The sequence below is a fragment of the Anopheles maculipalpis genome, chromosome 2RL (assembly GCF_943734695.1).
Source record: "Anopheles maculipalpis chromosome 2RL, idAnoMacuDA_375_x, whole genome shotgun sequence".
Classification (NCBI taxonomy): domain Eukaryota; kingdom Metazoa; phylum Arthropoda; class Insecta; order Diptera; family Culicidae; genus Anopheles; species Anopheles maculipalpis.
In genome coordinates this window covers 18,395,549-18,415,732 of record NC_064871.1, presented here as the reverse complement: position 1 = coordinate 18,415,732, position 20,184 = coordinate 18,395,549, and the positions used below count along the sequence as shown (strand labels likewise).

Sequence of the window (20,184 nt, the reverse complement as noted above, 5' to 3'; positions counted from 1 at the left end):
TTTATGCATCATTTGTGTTTTCTGTGTCGTAATATATCCCTTCCAGCATAATTGTTATTTTCTTTGCCCAACATTAGTATACATGAGAACAGTTTCGAATAACGTTGCATCACTTTCATGCCCTAGTTTTTTTGTTTGTGGTACTACTATTCTATCTCGCCTAGTCGCATGTCCGCCACTCGTCGCAAGCGCACGTTTGCATTTTTTGACGATTGCATGTGCCTTTTTTTGCTTATCAAACTAAATCTTTGTCATATTAGAATCACACTTGTACACACTACGAAACCCACTTCATCATCATCATCACACCCATTCACCCCATTCAGCACGGACCAATTTCGGTCCGAATCTATATTTACACAGTTTGCTGCTTCTGTACGACTTCTCGTTCATTATACGATTATTGTTCGTACAAGCGATTAATCGACTATCGATTGCGGATTGCGCTTGGATTAAACCTTTTAGACCGATTCAATTGCAGTATTTTTACATGCTTGAGATGCTGAGAGCTTGAGAGCTTTTGATGCACCTTTTTTCATTATATAAAAAAAAAAACAAAAGTAAAACAACACGGTGTGAGAAAAACTGCGATTAAAATTGTAAACAATTTAACAAATTCAAGTATTGCGTTGGCCGCTGTGTCCGACAATAAAATTAGAAGATAGAATAATCATCTAACTAGAAAACAAAAAAAACACATTGAGTAGAGCAATCGAATCGATCCAAAACGGTCCAAACTTTAAGCCCAAGCCACAACCTCAGCTATTGACTTTAAACGCTACTTAACATACCTCACCTGCCCATCATTCAATTCTTCTCGTTGCCGAAACTGCTAAGTAACGTAGATGTGCTGTGCTACTGTGTTAGCTTAACTTTATTCGATGGCACGCGGTCCATCGATCGGCATCTGATGCAGCACTTCGTCCAACAGTTGCAGCGCCCGGTGAAGATGGACCTCCACCCAGCAGGGCGTTTCCTTGATCGATTGTCGCGGATAGTCAGGACCCCAGCCCTTCACGAACGACAGTCGCAGGATGCAAAGGCGTCGTAAATCGTCCACACCGATTCCAGCGACAGCCGATAGACCTTAAATGACCAAAAGCAACAGTTAGATTGCTTTGACAAAGCCAAAAAAAAACCATTCGCAATTCACATACTTCTAGGAGCTCCTACGGCTGAAACACCAGCCACGACGGCGGCTTGCATTTGAGCCGCTTTCTGGGCACAGTTGGCGAGGGATTGCATCTGCAGGTGACACTGTCGCAAGTCAAATACCTGAGGAAAAGGCGTAACAAAGAGTTATTTCATTGCGCCAGCAGAAATCAACCCAGGGAGGAAACATCAACCCACCTTTATACACGCTCCGGGATAGATTTTGTGTACGGCATCGCCAGGCGTTCTGCCTGCCTCCCGGTCGAGGTAATAACTCTGTACAAATACTGAATGATCACTGAGACACCGTAGCCAAACGTCTCCTTCGCCACGTAAATCCAGCTGTACACCTTTACCAATATGTAGCCTGCAATGAATGGATGGTCAGTAAAATCCCTCCACACCAAAAAATTCTCCATAACCGTTTTTAAATCTTACCGCGCCTTTTCACTTTGCTCCGTTCGATGCACGTTACTAAGCGCCCCGAGACAGAACCGATTGCCACCGGACGGATCGACGTACCCATCGATGGTGACGTTTGGCCGGTTCGAAGGTACCTTAAACATTTCTCCCACCTGTGTGTCCAGCTCGAAGTAAGCCACCGAACACCAGTACTCGGGTGCGGGCTGGCGCGACAGCAAACGTTGCTGACCGGGCAATTCTGCCAGCTGTCCACCGGTGGCGGTACCAACGCTGGAACCGCCGGCAGTACCGACCGCACCACCAGCACCACTGCCGGAACTATGTGGCCAGTATTGTGATGCAGCCTGTGATGCTTGCTGTTGATGTGAACCACTTGCATGGGCCGGCGGTTGTATCGATTGTGTGTAATTTAGAGTATTCGAACCGGACCACGTGGCGGAACCACCTGGCTGCTGCTGCTGTTGTTGCGATTGTTGCTGCTGTTGTTGCTGTTGCTGCTGGTATTGTGGCGCACCGGTTTGATTCGTTTGCGGCTGACCAACGGAGGGTCCGGCTTGTGACGACTGTCCATTACTCGCCGACACGTACCCATTCTGCTGTAGATGGGGCGATACGGGCGAGGTTGCCGATAGCGAACCAGACATGCTTGAAGGCCCCATTGCACTTTGTGGATCATTTCCCATCGAAGGGTCCGCACTGGCAGCATTGCCATAGTACTGCGAGGTATCTCCACCGATCAGTCCACCACTGCTACCACCGCCGCTAGTACTTGCCTGGGCAGCACTACCAAGTAAGCCACTATTTCCGCCGTTCGTTAGTTGCGAACTGGGTTGTGATGAAGGCTGTGGCTGCTGTTGTGACGATTGTGTCTGTTGCTGTGAGCTCTGCGACGCACGTAAACCATTGTTTGTAAGCCCGGCGGGACCACCGATAACGGATGCTAAAATGAATTTTAGACGAGAAAAAAGGAAACTCAATTAGTAACTATTTCCGGAGACCAAATATGGTTTCATATTTGTTTGCATCAAAAACAAAAAAAAAAACAAAGATTTGAAAAAAAAACGCTCACAAAGCGGTAAAGAAGAGGACAAGCGTGGGTGCTGCTGACTTCCGGATGAGGATGCCGATGATAGCATGGCCGCTGCGGAAGATGGACCACCGACACTACCCGCACCGCTCATCCAACTGCTGGGACCACTGTTTCGAGATTGTTCGGCAGATTCCAACTTTGGTATCGGCCGTGGACCGGTACTTGATCCGTACAAACCACTCAACTGAGATGGATCTAGGGATGTCCGTAGGGAGGCACGTGCAACAAATGATAACGCAAATAAAGGGGGAACCCGAAAAAAGAAAACATAAAAACGTAAAAATTAAAGTTCAGCAAAGAAAACCCAAAACCGTTTCAAAAAGCTTCTGTTTTGTCCTTTCTTACCGGGCACTTGTGGATGCATCGTCATGGTGCTATACGCACCACCGGCAACCATTGAGGGATGATGCTGGATGGTACCGATTTCATTACCATCTATATCCATTCCACCACCAACGACCGAGCCCGGTGTGTATTCATCCTTGATTAAGCGACTTGGGCCGGACTGAAGCGTGAGTCCCGACAGATCTGCAAAAATGGCAAGACATCCCATGTCACAGTGAATGCAACAACCTCGGACTGCTGTAACTTACCGATCCCGGGAGATACGACACGCTCGTAATGGTAAGGATTAACACAGACTGAGTCACACTTTAGATCGAATGCGAACTGGCAGAATTTTACGTGCTTCAGCTCATTTTTGTGAAGATCAGGCCAACGCCAGATGCGGGCATAGATCACGTGCGGGAATCCTTTGCGTCCGGCGACCTGAAGTGGCAATGGGAAATCCACATTATATGTGAAACTGTATATTAACCATTTTCTAGTAAAACGAACCTGCAATCGCCCATCAAGGGTACGCTGTATCGTGACACACTTGCTCGGATGTGCCCCGTTGGTGGTGATGGCCGTAATCAACGAATCCAACTCGTCCCGTTTTTCCTTCAGCTTCTTCACCAACGATTCGATGGCCCGCTTGGAGAAGCCTTCGCTTTCACCACCCTGCCGGTGGCACATCAGCGAATGGACGATACTGAGACACGCATCCGCACTGGTCGGGGCCGCCGTTGGCATAGCAGCCATGTCACGGACGACTGGAAAGAAGTAGAAAAATACCCGATTAGAGCAACTCAAACCTACCCCGATTGTTGGAGAGTGGTAATACGTACTTTCCTGTGCGGCCGCTGGTATACCGGCCGCATACAGATGCGATCCACCCGTCAGCCCGACCATCCTTTCGAAATCCTGGGAAAGTCCCAGGTTGCTTTTAGTATCCACCTTGCTAAAGGCTGGCGGTGCCCGTATACTTGTGTGATGTTAGGATGCCCTGTTTTGGGGGAGTGGCTCTTACGACCAAGAGCCCAACTCAAAGATCCACCTTCACACTTTAGTGTTTAGAGCGTTGGAGTTCCTTCTTTCAGCTTTTACTTTAACGTTGCACTGTCACCGCACATAAAACCGAACTGATCCCTGGTCGTTGAAATATCACCAACTAGATGCAATTCACCCCTTCAGACAACGTTTGTTTAGTTCCTTCGGTGTGCCAATGGTGGACACTTGAGCATTCTAAACAGGAAATGCATCAAGACGGTACACTAGTTTGCTAAACAATCCTAGTCACAGCAAAGGGCAGCAAGTTTGCTTTTTTCACCGTCTTTTTCCCGTTAGCGGATTTACCCGGCTTGGGCGAAGGTAAAGCTTTTTTTTTCTCCCCCGAACAAGGTGAACGGTACACAAAAACAGAAACACGGGCAGTTTGTTGCCTTTTGATTACACTTTCTGCTGACCGGGAAGATGCAAGAGAGAAACAAAACACCAACAAATCTCTGTCAAAGCTGAAGTTTTGTCATTCACCGCTTTTGTAATCACACGCACACGACGATGGTTACGCACGCGTTCGGCTACACACTCACACACACTGCCAAACGAAATGCGTGCGCGTTCTGTGTGCTATATACAACGACCCCTAGAAAGAAAAAAGGGAAAATTGTATGCTTTCTTTAACCAACAACACACATAACTTCACTAAAAAAACAATAAAATAATTATTTGTTTGCGAAGGAACAACGCACTATCTACCATAGAGTCGACTGTATCTTCTCACTACACACAACCCATTCGCAAATAATATTTTTACCCCCTGCCGCGGGCGGGCGTCAACGAGTGTGCCAGTGTTTCTTCCGAGGAAAACGTTGTCTTCTCGTTATTGTGCTCGTTCTACTGTTCGCCTCTTCGCGTGGGTTTCTTTTCGCTTATGCTTTGGCTTTCCTTTCATGCGTCGGAGGCACACGCACACCGAGATTTACGGTTCACACAAGTAGGCAGCACAAACCAGAAAAAAACGCTCATGTCACAGAAATAATTTAGTTTTTGGGAAAAATCTTCCGCTGATTTCGGTACTCTATACAGCGCATCGGCATGTCCACTGAGCCCTCCTTCTATGACTATTTTCTCTTTCCCTGACATCCAGCACTTGAATCATCCAGAACGATGATATCGTTCGTCCGGATGTGAGGTAATGCTGATGTTTTGTTGTTTTCTTTGCTAATGTTGCCCTTGTAATTCTACACTGTACCACTCTCTCTGTGTTGAAACTCTGCCCAACGGAAGCGTCTGGGATGCAACAAGCCATCAACCCTCGGTGTAGGTTTATTCGATTTCCGCATTTGCAGATCTTGCCTACCTTGCTGATGTATTGAGGGGACCACAATGCATCAACAAGCATCCACTAGAACTAGTTTTTTGCGAATTTTTTTCCGTAAAAGAAAGTTTATAATTATACATTCACTGTCCACAAATCAACATTCTCCTTGTGTGTATCACAGTTTGTGATTAGAGTTTTCGCTTCCTGCACTCTACATACACTCTACGCGGTGGTAGCCTTGCGCGCCTGGCGGGCGATGGATGGGTGGCCGATGCAACTTTCTCAATTCTAGACGAATGTCTGCACTTGCTCCAGCATCCTCACTGTTCACACGGTTACGGGCATAAACTTGGTGCAACAGAAGTTACACCATGTTGCGGAACACTCCGGACCACGGTACGGAACAATAGGGGTTGCAATTTTACTGTTCTTCTTTACTCACCCCCCGCTTTTATTTTTTTTTTTTGCTTCTCTCGATTCAACACTACGGGGAGCAATCGTAGCAGTAGCAGCAGCAGCAAGTGATAGACTTTTTAAAATGGCGAATTCCTTTTTTGTCTGTCCCGTTGGGGTTGCGCTGCTGAGGTTGTCCTTTTCGTGTACGTGGTGATTACTAAGGGGGGCATTTGTTTGCTATTTCAGTCAAACGTTTGTGTTCCTTCGTTGACAGCTGGTATTTGACAGTTTGCTAAAATGCCGGGCTGGAACAAATGTCACCTCGCGGTACGGTTTGACAATTACGTTCAAATAGGCGCAGAATTTGGTTTGATTAAAACTTCCGATTTCTTGGCATTCAAACATCTAAATTTTGCACAACAAATGCTTCTAGATGACAATACGGCATTGGACCGTCATAATCAATTATAAATAAATGCTTCCCTATTTCATATAGTTTTCAATATTCCTCTTGTCAATTTTTTCTCAAATAATCATTTGTTTCTATTCGTATTCCTTTGTTATACAACTTTCCTTCAATCTAGCTATTGCTCAACGATGTGGAAATGTATGATTTATTGTTTATAACACCCGATAGTGATAGTAGTACATCAATGAAACACTCAAGTTCCATCCTATAATTAGCGTCATAACGTAGAACAAACACAGCAGCGGTAGTGTTACGAGAATTATTCGCGTATTTTTCAAAGCTGGAACAACTGCCAAGAGAGAGAAAACACAACTTGATTAATGAAAATCATTTACATTCATTTACTGCCCACCACGTACCGTTATATCCCAGGAAAGTAATATAGATGTAATAACCTAGCGCCAACAGCCATATTGTGTTTCCAATAAAGGTGGAAACAAACCAATCCCTGCTGATCAATGGGTGGTAGAAAAACAGCTGTATAAAGTGCAGCAATATCAGGGGTGGGAAAAATGCATTCAGATGCACATCGAACGCGTAGCCCCACTCCATATCGAAGTCGCTGTTCCGATCGCGAAAGTATCGATTCGCTATTAGCCACAGCATGGTGGCCACTATCATGCCGCAGAATATGCAGTCGACAAACACGACGTACAAGGTGAATAGAATGGTTTGCACGAATCCTAAGCTTAACACCCACGCAAAGCCAATTGATGTAACTGGAAGAAAAGTGGTGTATGAGAAGATTGTAGCAGATTATTTTATTCTTCGTTATCCTACCACAGAGACATCCTACAAGCAACACCAGAAATGCTGGATCATCGCGCGCAAACTGTGATTTGGTTTCTGCAATAGGACGGAAATGAATTAGAATGCATTGTAGGATGTGGTGTTTGTTTTGGTGCTTACGTTTGCGATAGTTGAAATTACGATATACTTTCTTCGGTGCTATGAATAGGTAAACCATCTGCCACATTGCATACTCGAAGTCCATTTGATCAAACTTGACGAAGCGCCGTAAGTATTTGTAGCTTTTCGTGGTGGCACTCATGCAATCGCGATAGTTTGCCGGCGGTGGTAGTGGCGATGTAGTTCTGGAAGACATCCCCAACAACGAACTGTTGCTGCGTGATGGTGTAGGTGACGTTGCGTACTTCATTGTATTGAACTGTAGTTTCCTTTGCTTAATTGTATGTTCACGAGCACACGTTTGCTAGAATTCGAGATCGGCCACAGTGAATTAACAAAAGATTTCGTTACTCATCGCTGCAACGGAGATGGAAAACCTATTTTGGTAAACAGTAAATAACTTCACGTCGATGACGGCTCGTCCAGCGACAGGGCTGCCCAACGTCATGTCATTCGTTTCAGGGTTGAATCGTACGTTGCTAAGTTGAAAATAAAATTATTTAAATTCTCCTTCCAATTAAAGGAACATAACTCAAAAAATATGTTTTAGCGTTTTTGGTTTGTTTACATTAAATGTTTGAATCTAGAATTATTTATTTCTGCCATTTTCGTCTCAAATTCATATTATTTTCGAAGCGAGTAGAAGCCTTCCTATTATCATCGGCATTTTGACAGCTGTTTAGATATTTTGACACATCGCTTTGGACACAAAAATTATGCGTGATCCTAATAAAAACACAGCGCTGTGCATCGTCAGTTTCGAGTGAAAATTGTGCAAAATATTACTTTTCCTAGGGCAATTTGAGGCTGATATCCGGCACTAGCTTCCGTTCCTTATCCTGCGAGCAGAAGCCCACAAATACACCACTTTTTCCACGACGAACGGACAAACTAACCGCCCCGTTCGATGATTCAGTTTGTCTAAAGTTTTATTGCGCTAAACCGGGAACAGTCATGAGCTATCCGAAGCAGTTGCACATGGGAGAGAATATCGATGATCTGGAGAAGCTGTACATGAAGCTTCCGGCCGACATTAAGGACCGCGAGCTGGACATCATTTGCAAGTCGGCACGGAAACTGATCGATCAGAGCGAATGGTACTACATCAATCGGGACGAGGAGCTGGCGTACGTTGGATATATGAAGCTTATGAACCTGGTGCAGGTAATACGGAAGAATAAGGACTATGGACGGAAAAAGGAAACGGTCACCAAGCTGCTGGGTACGCAGAGTGATTTCAACCGAATCTTTGACAAGCTGAAGAAACTGAAAACAAGTCTAGAGAGCCGGTACCAGGAGCGAGCCCGCCTAAAAGGATTGAAAACATTCACCAAGAATATTGATGCGGAACGGGAAAGTAAGAACGGACCATCGGGCGGACAGGATGGAGGAACGATAATACCTTCGGCTTCGGTACAAAGACAAACCGTCACGGCTATGGAACTGCACGGAATGATGAACGATTGTCGAATCAGTATGCTGATAATGGACTGTCGGCCGGTGAAGGATTTCGAAGCGTCACACTTGCGGTACTCGTATCTGGTGAACGTACCGGAGCATCTGCTGGTGGCCGGTATGACGGCAGGAAAGATTAACCACGCGCTACCGCCCGAATCCCGTACATTGTGGTCAAACAGAATGGTGAAGGATCAGGTGATACTGATGGATTGGAATACGTCCGGTGTAGCGGTGAAGGATACGCCGATTTACATTTTGAACTACATCCTGTGTCATGTAAGTGTCTATGATGTGATCTTTATGATGGTTTGGACATTTATTTAATATAATATGTTCTCTTTTGCTCTACAGTACGATCAGGACATAGAAGATACGAAAATTATTCGCCTAGACGGTGGATATGAAAGCTTTGTACTGCATTATCCGGCAAGCTGCTTGAATCCTTCCTACCGTCCCCCGATGGTTGTAGACGCTATGGGAGATAATATAGGTATGACTATCAGCATCCCCCCCCCCCCCCCCCAAACCACCAAAACAGCACATTCTTTAACTGCCCTGTATTTTTATGCAGACGACATTGAGTATCCGAACATCAGCGACATTCCAATGAAAGAGGAAAGCTTCTCCAAGCCAGGCTTTAAACCGACCATCGATCGCAACAGCAAAGTAGCCGCCGTAAGCCTGTACGAGGCACGCAAAAAACCACTGGAAGATATTCTAGTCGAGCACGAGCAAATATTGGACAAATCGAAACAGAATGCGCTGGAAATTATTAACACAGAAACGGAATTGAAGAACCTCGAGAAGCAACAACCCCTCGACCCCGGTGCGGACGAAACGCAGGAATCCTTGCTGTTCGAAGTGATGCAGCTGAAAGATCGTCAGCGTGATTATGTATGTCTTTCTCTTGTCTGTTATGTCGTTTAGCTTTTCAAACTGGTAGGATAATAATTAAATTTTTGCCATTTTTAGGAAGCTGAAAAAGCACGCATCCTGGAAGAGGAGGAGAAATACAAGGAAATGGAAAAGGAGCAACAAGAGCGGGGTGAACAAATTTCGACTGAACAAGCGGAACAGCTCGAACGGGAAGCGGCGGAACGCAGGTAATTTTATGCACTTCATGCATGCAAATTACAATTTTTCTTATCATCTGTATGTTTTTTTTCTTGTCTTTTTCCTTTACTTTCAGATTGCGTGACAAGGAACGGGAACAGCGCGAGCTGGAGGAGAAATGCCAACGGTTGGCACGGGAGCGCGAGGAAAAGCTTGCGCTAGCCCGTGAGCTGAAGCGGCACCTTAAGGAGAACGTGCCCGAGACGGTAAAACGGGCCTACCCCGAAGACGACCAGGGTCCGAATTCGTACGGCAGCAGTAACAATGTGCCGAGGTTGCCACTATTTGACCGATCCGCTAAACCGCTCGCAGACCATAACCAGAACTTGCGTATGCGTGATCTGGACGTGGTGCAGCGCGACTTTGCACCGGTATACGGAAGCGTGGTAAGTAGAACACATGAACAATTGGGTTTGCTTTTGTATGATTTCCACCAAACGCCATTGGGGTAGCGCCTCGAGTGTTGAGCTGGTATCGTTGTAGAGAACGTGACCGGTGGTAGGATTATGATGCGTTGCCGCGTACCGTTGCACGCGTCGTTATGTATAAGCAAAGGTGGTACGGTTGTGGCGGTCCTTGCTGAAATGCAAATGGTCGATTTCAAATATCTTAAAGACGATTGTAGGAAAATATTATCTTAAATTTTGGATTAAAAAAAGCTGCTAAAGTGTTCCGATTATTCTTACGATTAAGCTGTCAACTGGCGGTCGTCGGTCCACCGATTAGTGGCCAATGTATACTAGTTGACTACATACTGTCAACTTACTTGAGAGCTTATCTCTTAATTTACAGTAACTATGACGAGAACAGTAAAAGTTCTTTGTGCAAAAGTTTGTTTGTCCAGCCACAATTTCTGTCGGCCGTATACGATCGACCAAATATCGATCATATTCTGGTCTTTCTGGAGAGGGGAAATTTTATAGAGTTGGAGCCCGGATTCATCCGACCCTTTGAAGCCCTTGGAACACTCAACAAAAGCTGTGGTGTAAAACAATCAATGAAAAAGACGTCACATCACGTTCTATTTTCTCAAGTTACTGCATTGACCAGCCTCCAGTGGACCAGAGGAGCCTCCCAATAGTTGCCACATGCATTAAAAAGTACCACAAAGATGGCGAAGTGGTGTAGTTATCTGCTTGGAGTGAGCGCTGGAAAAAGGAGCGTTTGGAACGATTCTGGGCGATCCCAAGCAGCCAACCTAAGTGTGCCCCAGTACCTTCCGAACGCAATTTTTAAGATCAATTGAGAGGAAAATCTATCGAAATAATTGCATGGTTAATGTCAATCAATGGGATGAATTAATGAAATAGCAGACCTTTTAACAGAAATTAAGTGCCGGCAAAAGGCCACTGTCGAAAAGGAGATGTCGAGGCAAAGATTAGAATTTTCCTCAAATTAAATATGTATTCAAGTAACAATTATTAAATTTAAATGGTTACAGCTTTTTTTACTGCTTAATTTTATCATGTATCTGAAAAAACCCCGCTTTTTATGCATACGTTACACAAGGCGTAAATCCATCTCGTTTTTGTTATTGTAACGCAAAAAATATGGTATTATTCGAAAGAACCAATATGCAAACAGATCATAATTAAACATAGAGTAAATCCTACCTGTTTTGGGGCTATATCAAAATTTTTCTCTCCAGTCTACATCGTTTTGTGAATCTGATTTCAAAACCGAGAAGCAAATGCTGGATGCCGGCACTAACAAGTGTTCTATAATTAAAAGATCCATAAATATGTTTCATTTTAATGTACCGTCCCTTAAGTATTTGCCACGGAAAGGACGAAAAACCGGTAAACAACATCACCTTCACGCGTATCTCAAGTTCCCGTTTTTGAAGCATCCATGTTTTCGTATCTTTTTGCGCTACGAAATCTAATAATAACGGTCTCATTTCCTGCTTTCCTGCTTTCCTGCTTTCCTGCTTTCGCCAGTGTGCCTATTATTATGCCAAAGCGCGACGGCGCCGTCCAACTTTTTCCGATACTCAGTTCAATAGCTAGCGGGCAAATGCTCTAGGAGAGAGTGCTTGAATTGCTCTTCAGCATTATTTCCGGTACCAATGCCAAGCTTCAGAGAGCTAGTAATGATAGCAACAGCACAGCTGCTCGTTGCCAAACACACCACCAACCCCCGAAGGTGGTGGTAATAAAATGGAGCATAATTGATGCGCTGAACATAATGGCTGGTAGTATATGGCGAGCATTCCGACCTGGTTATGGTTTGGAGAAACGGGCCGACGCTATAATTTCGGCACATCGAAAATACCGTTGCTGATACGGCGGTGGTGTTGGTGATGCATTGCAGATGTAGACGAGCAAATTGTCCTGCAATTGCTATGCCGGTACGACTCGATGCGACACCGAACCCTTCCAACAAAAAAACGGCAGCATCCAGCACCTGCCGTAGCGTGTGTGTGTCTAGAATGCCCTTGACAGTGGTTTCTCTTTTTCAATCTCGAACGATCGTTTCGTACGTGCAGTGTCGGCGTGTGTATGTTTTAGTTTCCGGTCCGATTGGGGCCTGCCTCCAAAAAACATCACAGTAGAGATGCTTTTAAACACCTACGGCAGTGTAGCACGGCATATTCACGATCAAAATTTAAAACGAAATATCTTTCGCGCTTCACGTTTTGCTCAATGGAGACGCCTGGTACTTGACGCAAAAGCAATAAGAGAAAGCTCTTTTGAGTTAAATCTTATTTTGAACCATTTAAAAAACAGGAAGAAATTATTCCTATTACTATACACATGTACACGTAAATGGGCGCGTTTACAAATCATTCCACGAGCCAGTAGCAGAAACCTGTAAGCGAATGGTAGCGAATTAGCTACATGCGTTTTTTTACGCTCGCCACGTGTCTCCAACACGACTGACTGGTCTGACTACTTGTGCAATAGCGCTAAGCTTTGTTTATACTGTTTGAGCTCTAGCAAACCTTTTCCATGGACACCTGGCATCTTCCTCAAGTCACACAAAATGTCCCCGGAAATGATTGAGGTCGTCCAGAGCACGTTGCAATGCCGTGCGTTGATGGGGAAGGGCGCAAGAATTCCATCGCATGGTCTACGGGTTTTAGCAAGCCTGTTGGCCGTAACATTCAGTCGTACGGCATGTTTACGGTGTTAGGCGACAGTGCTCCCATGGCAATGACTTTTGTTGTGCCATGTGTCGGCATCGTTCGTGTTTTGCTTTTGCTCGATTTCTTGTCAATTAGTGGAGTCTAGTAGTACAGGACTCGTTGGTTTTTTTTTTTTTCAAAAGCTGCACAACAATCACAAGAGAGTGGTTTACGCCGCACGCTCTCTCTCGCGTCGCAATCGGCAGTCCTTTCGGTACGAAGCACGAAGCTTGGAAGATAGTTCGCTCTACCGGATCGTAGTGGAATGTTTGTGGACGTTCCGGTACGCGACAGTTCGTTCGTAGTCGCCGGTGGTGAAACGTCGTCCCGACGGTTTCTCATCTACCAAACTAATAGAGACCAGCGATAAGACACCATTTTGTTGTTTTGCGGAACGTTTCTGTGTGTGTTTTTTTTATGTTTGCGTCTGAGCTGGATTTTTTTTCCTGGATGTGTGTATGTGTTAGTATTATTGCCGACTAGCATTTCGGTAGCTTTTCGGTGGTGGTCTGAACGCTCGAATAACTGACGACCGTTAGGAGTGGTACGGCGACGTTAGTGGAGAAAGAAATCAAATTCTTTCGCGCGGAAAACGCAATTTTTTTCCTCGCCACTGTTCGTTTTCATAGTTCCTTCGTTCCTGATTAACGCTTTGTTTGGCGCTAACGTGTCGTAAGGGGTTTGCTGGTTTTTAGTTTGGCTTTCAAACCGAAATCAATACATCTCGCGCTGTGTGCGTATGTGCGAGCTTAACTGAGGGAATAACATTTCAAACAGCGCTGTGCCGGTGTGTGACGTGGATATAAAATAAATTGCTTGACCTATTAACAGACCGTTAAGAAGAACTAAGTAAAGCATCAAATCGTCGTTTAAAAACTCGTGCCTTTTTTGTGAGTGTGTGCTAACGCTTCCCCGTTTGTATCCAACTGCAATGAGAACTGGTGCGAGTGTTGATTGTAATTTGAGTTTATCGCGTTGCCCGAACGCATCATCAGCATTAGATTGGTTTTTGAGGTTAACGACGTACCAACGATCATCCGTCCGCAGGAGCACATTTTCTAGTGGAGTCGAACGGAAAGCAACACTTACTACACTTGCTCGTCACGAACACCTAAAGTGCCAAAGCAGTAGCAGCAGCCACAGAAGAAGCAGGTTCACCCTTACCATCGAATGCCATCGGTGCTGGAACTAGACGGAATAGAAACAAAGGATTGTTTACTATTTGTGGTAGACTTAGGCAAACCTCCCCCAAAAATAAAAGGGGAGTGCGGGAGAACCACACACCCAAAGTGTGTCATGCGCTAGAAAAGTACAACAAAAAACATACAGGGAAAGTAAGTCTTTCATCGCCGAACAACATCACCTTTTTTAAACGGAAAGCTTCCCGGTGTGATCTGATATCCTGAAGCAAGAATCAGCAAGATGGTCGTTGTTGCAGGTTATAAAATAAAGCTTCCACACTACCATCAGCTTATACCGTACAAAAAGGTATGTGAAACAAATCGGGGACAAAGACTTTTTTGTTTTTACTTTAGCTTTCAGCAATATATAAACACAATTCGTAGCTGTTCTTCTTCTTTACTTAACGACCTCTAACCTCTCTACGAATGTTGGCCATCTAAGGACTTACTAGGAGTTGCTGATATCTGACTTGTAGTTAGATAGTCAATCACTTCACTATAGGGGAACGGTTCGGGTGGAAATTGAACCCCGGTCCTGCAGTGTGAAGACCGGCGCCGTCCCTTTCGTAGCTGTTCTTTAAAGAATTATAGCTTCGCGGGTGTGCTTTCTTACCCTATGGGACTGACTTACTTCTACCACTACACTATGGACAGTTTGAAACAAATGTTTCAAAATATGGTCAGTGTAAGTCGTGGGAAAAATGTCAGACACGGGTTAATTTTTTAATTAACCTTCGCCTTCCCTACGGATGTTGGTCCTGCACTCCAGCAATGTCTTCTCACTCCGTCAGAAGAATTAGAAGAACCAAACCGGCTGTGGCCCGTCCGCGGTTAGTTAGTTCTTCTGGCAAGTCTAGGAAAAAAGGCTAATTGGCCTGAGTTGGCAAAGCTGGTCGGCAGCCTGACAAGCCTAAGATCCAGGAGAAGTTTCCACCTTGCCTTCCCTAAGAATGTTGTGTTTCCCAACTTCTTCGCATGATCGGTCCACCCAACGGTGCCATTTTTGTCGATTTTTAATTTAAAAAGTATCTCGTTCTGGAAGTTTATATTTTGAATATGGGTTTTTGGCTATGGGCTGACAGAAAAATATTACTTTTTTTAATTTATTTACTATTGCAGTTTTAATGTTGATTTTTTCCATTTCATCCCGGCAAGTGCCCACTGTGCACTGGCCAGAACAGCCCATCCGTCTCGTCTATTCGTGTGTATCGGTTGAAAATTAAACAGAGTGGTAAAATTTATCACACCCTATCATCTTTGTTTTGCAGGTTGCAAAACCCCCAAACAGCAGGGGAGGGGAGCTTACATTAGGAACCACGATGCCCCGTGTAGCGTGACATCAGCACGTGAAGCGAAAATTACGTTCGCGTTTTATCATACCCCCCTTTTTGCTTTTTCTTTTTCACCTTAATGAACCACCGCTTTTTCGGAGGCTACCGGCTACTCGCAGGTTTGCCACATTTTGGGGGTAAATGGCCACGGAATTGTATTCCTCCTTCTGGGGCCACCATCAGAGTTGAAGGCCATTTTGTTGGGCCAGTGGAAAGTGGAAAGCCGGTGGAAAGTGTTGTTTGTTTCTTTTGTTTTGCTTTCCTAGGGCCTTTGGGGAGCAGAATCCAACGAAATATGAAGATATGAATATCATTAATTAGCATAGCCAGTGAGCCGCCGGTGTGCTTATGCCGTAGCCTGTCGTGGGAATTTATAATTTTAAATGTCCTTTGACGTTTTTCCCCCCTCCATTGCGTTGGTTTATTTGGCGTCGAATTGAACACTGCACTCAACTGCTGTCCTTTAATGCTGCAAATTCATTATGATACATTTTATAAAAAGCTACGCTATTAATAGGAAAAATTTGAATACCACAGCAGCAGTGAACAACGCTGGAAAAACGTGTATACGACCGACCGGAAAATGAACATCTGTCAGTAGACTGTCGGCACGCTTCCTGGTTTGCTCCACACGGTCACAGTCGCATAGGTTACCCATTACTGCAATAAGCTGTCCACGGCCTGTGTCCTGAGCCTTTGGAAAGTGGTAGGACGCAAAGCAAAACTATTTCTACTTAGCAGACAAGCAGGTTCGCGTGGGTGCTCTGGCAAGGCTCTGTCAGTTTCATTTCGTTTCCGGATTAGTCCCGTATTGAACAACACAAACTGACTCAAGTCAAAACCCCTTATGACGTAGACTTGCACAACACTGGTTGACTTCCTGGTAGTCGTTTGTGCCTTAAACTTTGGTGGCCTTTCTTTTGTCCCTTTGGCGCACGATGGTGTACGATTTAATTATTCATCAATCCCGTAAGCTATTTTTAATAAAATTGTTTTTGCACACAGAAAAAAGGTTTAAAAGGGGGGGGGGGGGGGGGGGGAATCGCCTCCCGAAACCGTCATCATGTACGAAGACCATGTATATGAACGGATGGATTGATGTGTCTTGCTGTGTTCAAGCATAGACGCGAGGGTATTGCGACGGTGTGTGCTATTTAGTATTGCGATACCTAATCTTTTATACCATTCTCGGGAGTAGGTCGGAACATAGCGGATGTGTATGCTGTTGACGGTTGCACAAAACTACCGGCGTCATTTGGTGGGCTACCGTGCGACCCACGATAGGGCGATAGATTGGGCTGAAGGGTATTTTTGGTACACTTTCGCCTTACTATCATCACGTTCTGCTGCGCTGCGAGGTTAAGATGGATGACCACAACAACAAACGAGTTGAAAGCAAGAGGCTGAAAGAAAGGATTGAACGTATAAGTTTCCTTTCCGGCGCGGTGAAGCAGTGCCGTAGATGTATGTTATTCGATAAGGCTAGCACATAGTAAGTGAATTCTTAGGCTTGTTGAAGGGGGACGAGGGAACAGTTAACAGAGGGGTAGTGGTTGGCATTTCCATAAGGTAAGGGAATGGTGCTATCAACCGCGCCATTCACAGCTTATGATACTTTGAAGTCTGAGCTGGGGTAATATTGACGGGAAAGCTTCTCGTCTAAGAGGGTCGATAAAAGCCGGAAGCCGGAGGGCCGATGAAAGTACAAGAGAACGAATTAATGGCAGTAATTGATTCTTTCTTTGGTGCTTCGTTTACTATGTTCTTTCGCGTTCATGATGTTATAATCGAGCTACATTTTTCGAAATCTTGACGAGAAAAGCTCCTTGGATTTTTATTTAATTTTTACTGAATATTCAGAATATTTAAGGCATATACAGGCTAGCAGTATTAATCCCCATATATGGTTTATGACGAGCTTGAGACGCTTCTCAAAAGAATCGCAAACGGCGCCTATTTAGTCCATTGGCGTTTTGTTTGAGATCTTTGAAATTTTCTTCTTAAATGCGTGCATATTTTTCCGTTGATGTTCACTTAGCTTGGGCTAACATGTACGAACATCCCCAGAAATCCAGGTTCAGATCCAACACCACGTGTGGACAATATTAACCTTTTTCTTGAACGATTCAATAATCCTTCCCATAGCGGCCTCGAAGTGCCGAGGACAAAACCTTCACCATAACTTAGTACGCGGCGTTTATATTCTTTTCATTTTTCTCAATGAAAACATATGCCAGCTTCTCATGACTGGATACGGCCGCCTAAATTATTACGGATAAATTTTGGAACCCTGGAATGTTTGTTTGGGGATCCTGTACAACGTTGACGAGCTCAGCCGATCCATTTAGACATTGTGTGATTGTTGTAAAACAAAGAATTTCCTGTCCAGCCTGTTCTTGATTGTTGCCTTGATTGTTGTCAAGGATGAAAAGTTATTGAACACCCTGCAGAAACCCAACCAAACATCTTTGTCTAGCAATCGCAAGCTTTCTTGTAGCAAAGCTGTAAAGAAATTTGCCAAGCATAAGAAAACAATCGATTGTTACTCAACACATATGGAGGGTCCTGGCCCAATCCCTTCCATTACACGCGTTGCTGTCAAACGTGGAGGTGGTAGCTTCTTTTTTTAATAAGGAATTGTTGTTTTTAATAGTATAATTTAATTACCCGCGCGTCGTCGAACACCGGTGACCGGATTACACGAGTTCTTGTAATTTTGTTTGCTTGTCTTTCTGCAACCAATCTTGTCCGCGCTTCTGCTTGGCCGCGTTGGAGTGTCAAGCAGTTGGAGTGAGTAAGTGTTGCAATATTTGCATATTGGCATTTTTCGCTTACTTTTGCACACGAGCTGGGCAGAAGAAAACGCGGAGAATGTTTTTTCGATCTAAAAATTGGATTCAAAGTAAAAATGGGAAAATGTCGTGCATGTAATTTATTTCACTATATTTCTTTGTACTAATATCTTGCCTGCTACTCTCTTCCTTTCTTTTTCAAACAGGGACGTGGCCTAACAGGGCTGAAAAATCTAGGTAATACATGCTACATGAACAGCATACTGCAGTGCCTCAGCAATACGTACTTTCTCAATGAATTCTTCCACGATCCATCGTTTAAGATGCACCTCAATCGGTGAGTATGATTGGGACGCCGTCCGTCCGTCCGTAGTTTGTGCGGTAACAACGTGGTTATGTATTTTTATACTCTCCATCACCTTCCATTGCTCCTCTTCTTCCCAATGCAGCAACAACAAAACGCAAGGCAAAATCGGCGAAGAGGTAGCAGCCGTCATTAAGGCGCTCTGGACGGGCCAGTACAAGTGCATTGCCAGCAAAAATTTGCGGGTAAGTTTTAGTCCTTTCTTTATGGTGCCTAAGGAGTGTAAGCCGACAGGTGCGATGGGTTCGTGTTTTTCCTTAATTTATGATGCAAATTGTAGCGCTTTGTGTCCATGTTGAGGCATATTTGAAAGACCAAGAACAGAAGAGACCAAAGGAAGGGAAAGTAATTAGCTTACTCAGTGGTTACGAACAAAACCCACCACCAGCGCAACAGCACGTGTAATGGGGCGAGTGATTTGAATAGAATAAATTATTTACGGATAATATGAAAAAAAGTATTTTTGAAAAATGATGTTTTAAATTTAAATTCTTGGATTTTTGTATTACTTTGCCAGGAAAAGAGCACAAAGTGTAATTGGCAGTCCAGGGTTTAAAGGCATCACTGATTGGGGTTGTGTTAAATTAATCAGAACAGATTATCCATCGTATGACACGTTGTCATAAACGAAGCTGTTTAATCTTGTTAGGCACGTATTGAGGATGTAAAGCGCCGGATTTAAATTTTACATTCCTTGGCTCACTTTTGCAGTACGTCGTTGGACAGTACGAGCGACAGTTCGGTGGCATCGAGCAACAAGATTCGCACGAGTTTCTCACCATACTTATGGATTGGTTGCACTCCGATCTGCAGACGAAACAGATGCAGGTAAGCATCACAATCTTTATTACTTTATGTGCAGTATGTTAAACCAAATCTAATCAATTTATTGTCCTATCAGATCTCAACCAGCCTCGACCAGATGCCACCGTCCGAGAAGGCGTGGATAGAACATTTCAAGGGCAAGGGCAGCTACATATCGGAGCTGTTTTATGGCCAGATCAAAAGTACTGTCAAGTGCACTCGATGCCACAAGGAGAGTGCCACCTACGAGTCGTTCTCGAATCTCAGCCTGGAGCTGCCACAAGATTCAAACATCTGCTACCTGGAGGTATGTTGTCGCACTTTTTCCCCTTCTAACAACGACTTATTCTTGACCCGTTCGTTATCTCCATCCACCCCAGAACTGTCTCGATATGTACTTTAACGGTGAGGAAGTACGCGGATGGCACTGTCCAAAGTGTAAAAGCAATCAGGATGCGATCAAAAAGCTGGACATCTCCCGGCTACCGTCGATATTGGTGGTACACTTCAAGCGCTTCTTTGCCGATCCGGACACGATGGCGACCGTTTACCGGAAGAAGCAAACGCTCGTTAAGTTTCCGCTGAGCGAGCTGAACATGACCCGCTACCTGGCCCGTACCGAGGTGAATCGTAACAAGCGGCTAACGACCTTCCGGTACCATCTGTACGGTGTTTCGAACCATTACGGGTCGATGGAGAGTGGCCACTATACGGCATTCTGTCTGAATAATATTCATCAAAAGTAAGTAAGACCTTGGACAGGGAAATAGACGAATGTTTTTTATCGGATTTACATGCTTATAGATGGTTCAAATTTGACGATTACAACGTGTCGAGCATTGATGCTTCGGATGTGCAAGCGAGTGCGGCGTACATTCTTTTCTACTCCTGCTTACCCGACCGACCGCAATCTGATGTGCGATAAAAAAGG

General features: G+C 44.6%; 3 protein-coding genes across 5 annotated transcripts in view; 1 reads left to right on the top strand and 2 right to left on the bottom strand.

Moving 5' to 3' along the window:
- LOC126557014 (ubiquitin carboxyl-terminal hydrolase 8) overlaps positions 1-20,184 on the top strand; it is a 22,914-nt gene extending 2,730 nt beyond the window's left edge. For 2 of the 3 annotated variants that reach the window (XM_050212648.1, XM_050212647.1), the window contains exons 2-12: positions 8,737-8,817; positions 8,893-9,031; positions 9,113-9,435; positions 9,514-9,644; positions 9,731-10,040; positions 18,292-18,422; positions 18,535-18,634; positions 19,161-19,277; positions 19,351-19,560; positions 19,634-19,995; positions 20,058-20,178. In XM_050212648.1, the coding sequence (XP_050068605.1) occupies positions 8,746-8,817; positions 8,893-9,031; positions 9,113-9,435; positions 9,514-9,644; positions 9,731-10,040; positions 18,292-18,422; positions 18,535-18,634; positions 19,161-19,277; positions 19,351-19,560; positions 19,634-19,995; positions 20,058-20,178 (2,016 nt within the window). In that variant the 5' untranslated portion in view covers positions 8,737-8,745. Of the gene's footprint in view, positions 1-7,989; positions 8,818-8,892; positions 9,032-9,112; positions 9,436-9,513; positions 9,645-9,730; positions 10,041-18,291; positions 18,423-18,534; positions 18,635-19,160; positions 19,278-19,350; positions 19,561-19,633; positions 19,996-20,057 lie in introns of those variants that run through there. The other variant, XM_050212645.1, reaches the window with a different exon arrangement.
- LOC126557174 (mothers against decapentaplegic homolog 4) lies at positions 868-3,979 on the bottom strand. The gene is made up of 9 exons (XM_050212856.1): positions 3,835-3,979; positions 3,503-3,759; positions 3,259-3,433; positions 3,011-3,193; positions 2,645-2,860; positions 1,591-2,515; positions 1,351-1,519; positions 1,158-1,275; positions 868-1,086 (listed from the first exon to the last, which is right to left on the bottom strand). The coding sequence occupies exons 1-9, from the start codon at positions 3,896-3,898 to the stop codon at positions 875-877; spliced, it is 2,319 nt and encodes a 772-aa protein (XP_050068813.1). The 5' UTR covers positions 3,899-3,979; the 3' UTR covers positions 868-874.
- On the bottom strand, positions 6,299-7,368 carry LOC126558778 (protein unc-50 homolog). The gene is made up of 4 exons (XM_050214843.1): positions 7,084-7,368; positions 6,955-7,020; positions 6,534-6,893; positions 6,299-6,463 (listed from the first exon to the last, which is right to left on the bottom strand). The coding sequence occupies exons 1-4, from the start codon at positions 7,331-7,333 to the stop codon at positions 6,327-6,329; spliced, it is 813 nt and encodes a 270-aa protein (XP_050070800.1). The 5' UTR covers positions 7,334-7,368; the 3' UTR covers positions 6,299-6,326.

Coding starts and splice junctions, on each gene's coding strand:
- LOC126557174 (XM_050212856.1), bottom strand. CDS start 3,898: ATGGTCGGGCTGACGGGTGGATCGCATCTGTATGCGGCCGGTATACCA. Junction 3,434..3,502: donor CCCTTGATGGGCGATTGCAG/GTTCGTTTTACT, acceptor TTGCCACTTCAG/GTCGCCGGACGCAAAGGATT. Junction 2,861..3,010: donor GATGCATCCACAAGTGCCCG/GTAAGAAAGGAC, acceptor GGACATCCCTAG/ATCCATCTCAGTTGAGTGGT.
- LOC126558778 (XM_050214843.1), bottom strand. CDS start 7,333: ATGAAGTACGCAACGTCACCTACACCATCACGCAGCAACAGTTCGTTG. Junction 7,021..7,083: donor TAATTTCAACTATCGCAAAC/GTAAGCACCAAA, acceptor GTCCTATTGCAG/AAACCAAATCACAGTTTGCG. Junction 6,464..6,533: donor TACTTTCCTGGGATATAACG/GTACGTGGTGGG, acceptor CTCTCTTGGCAG/TTGTTCCAGCTTTGAAAAAT.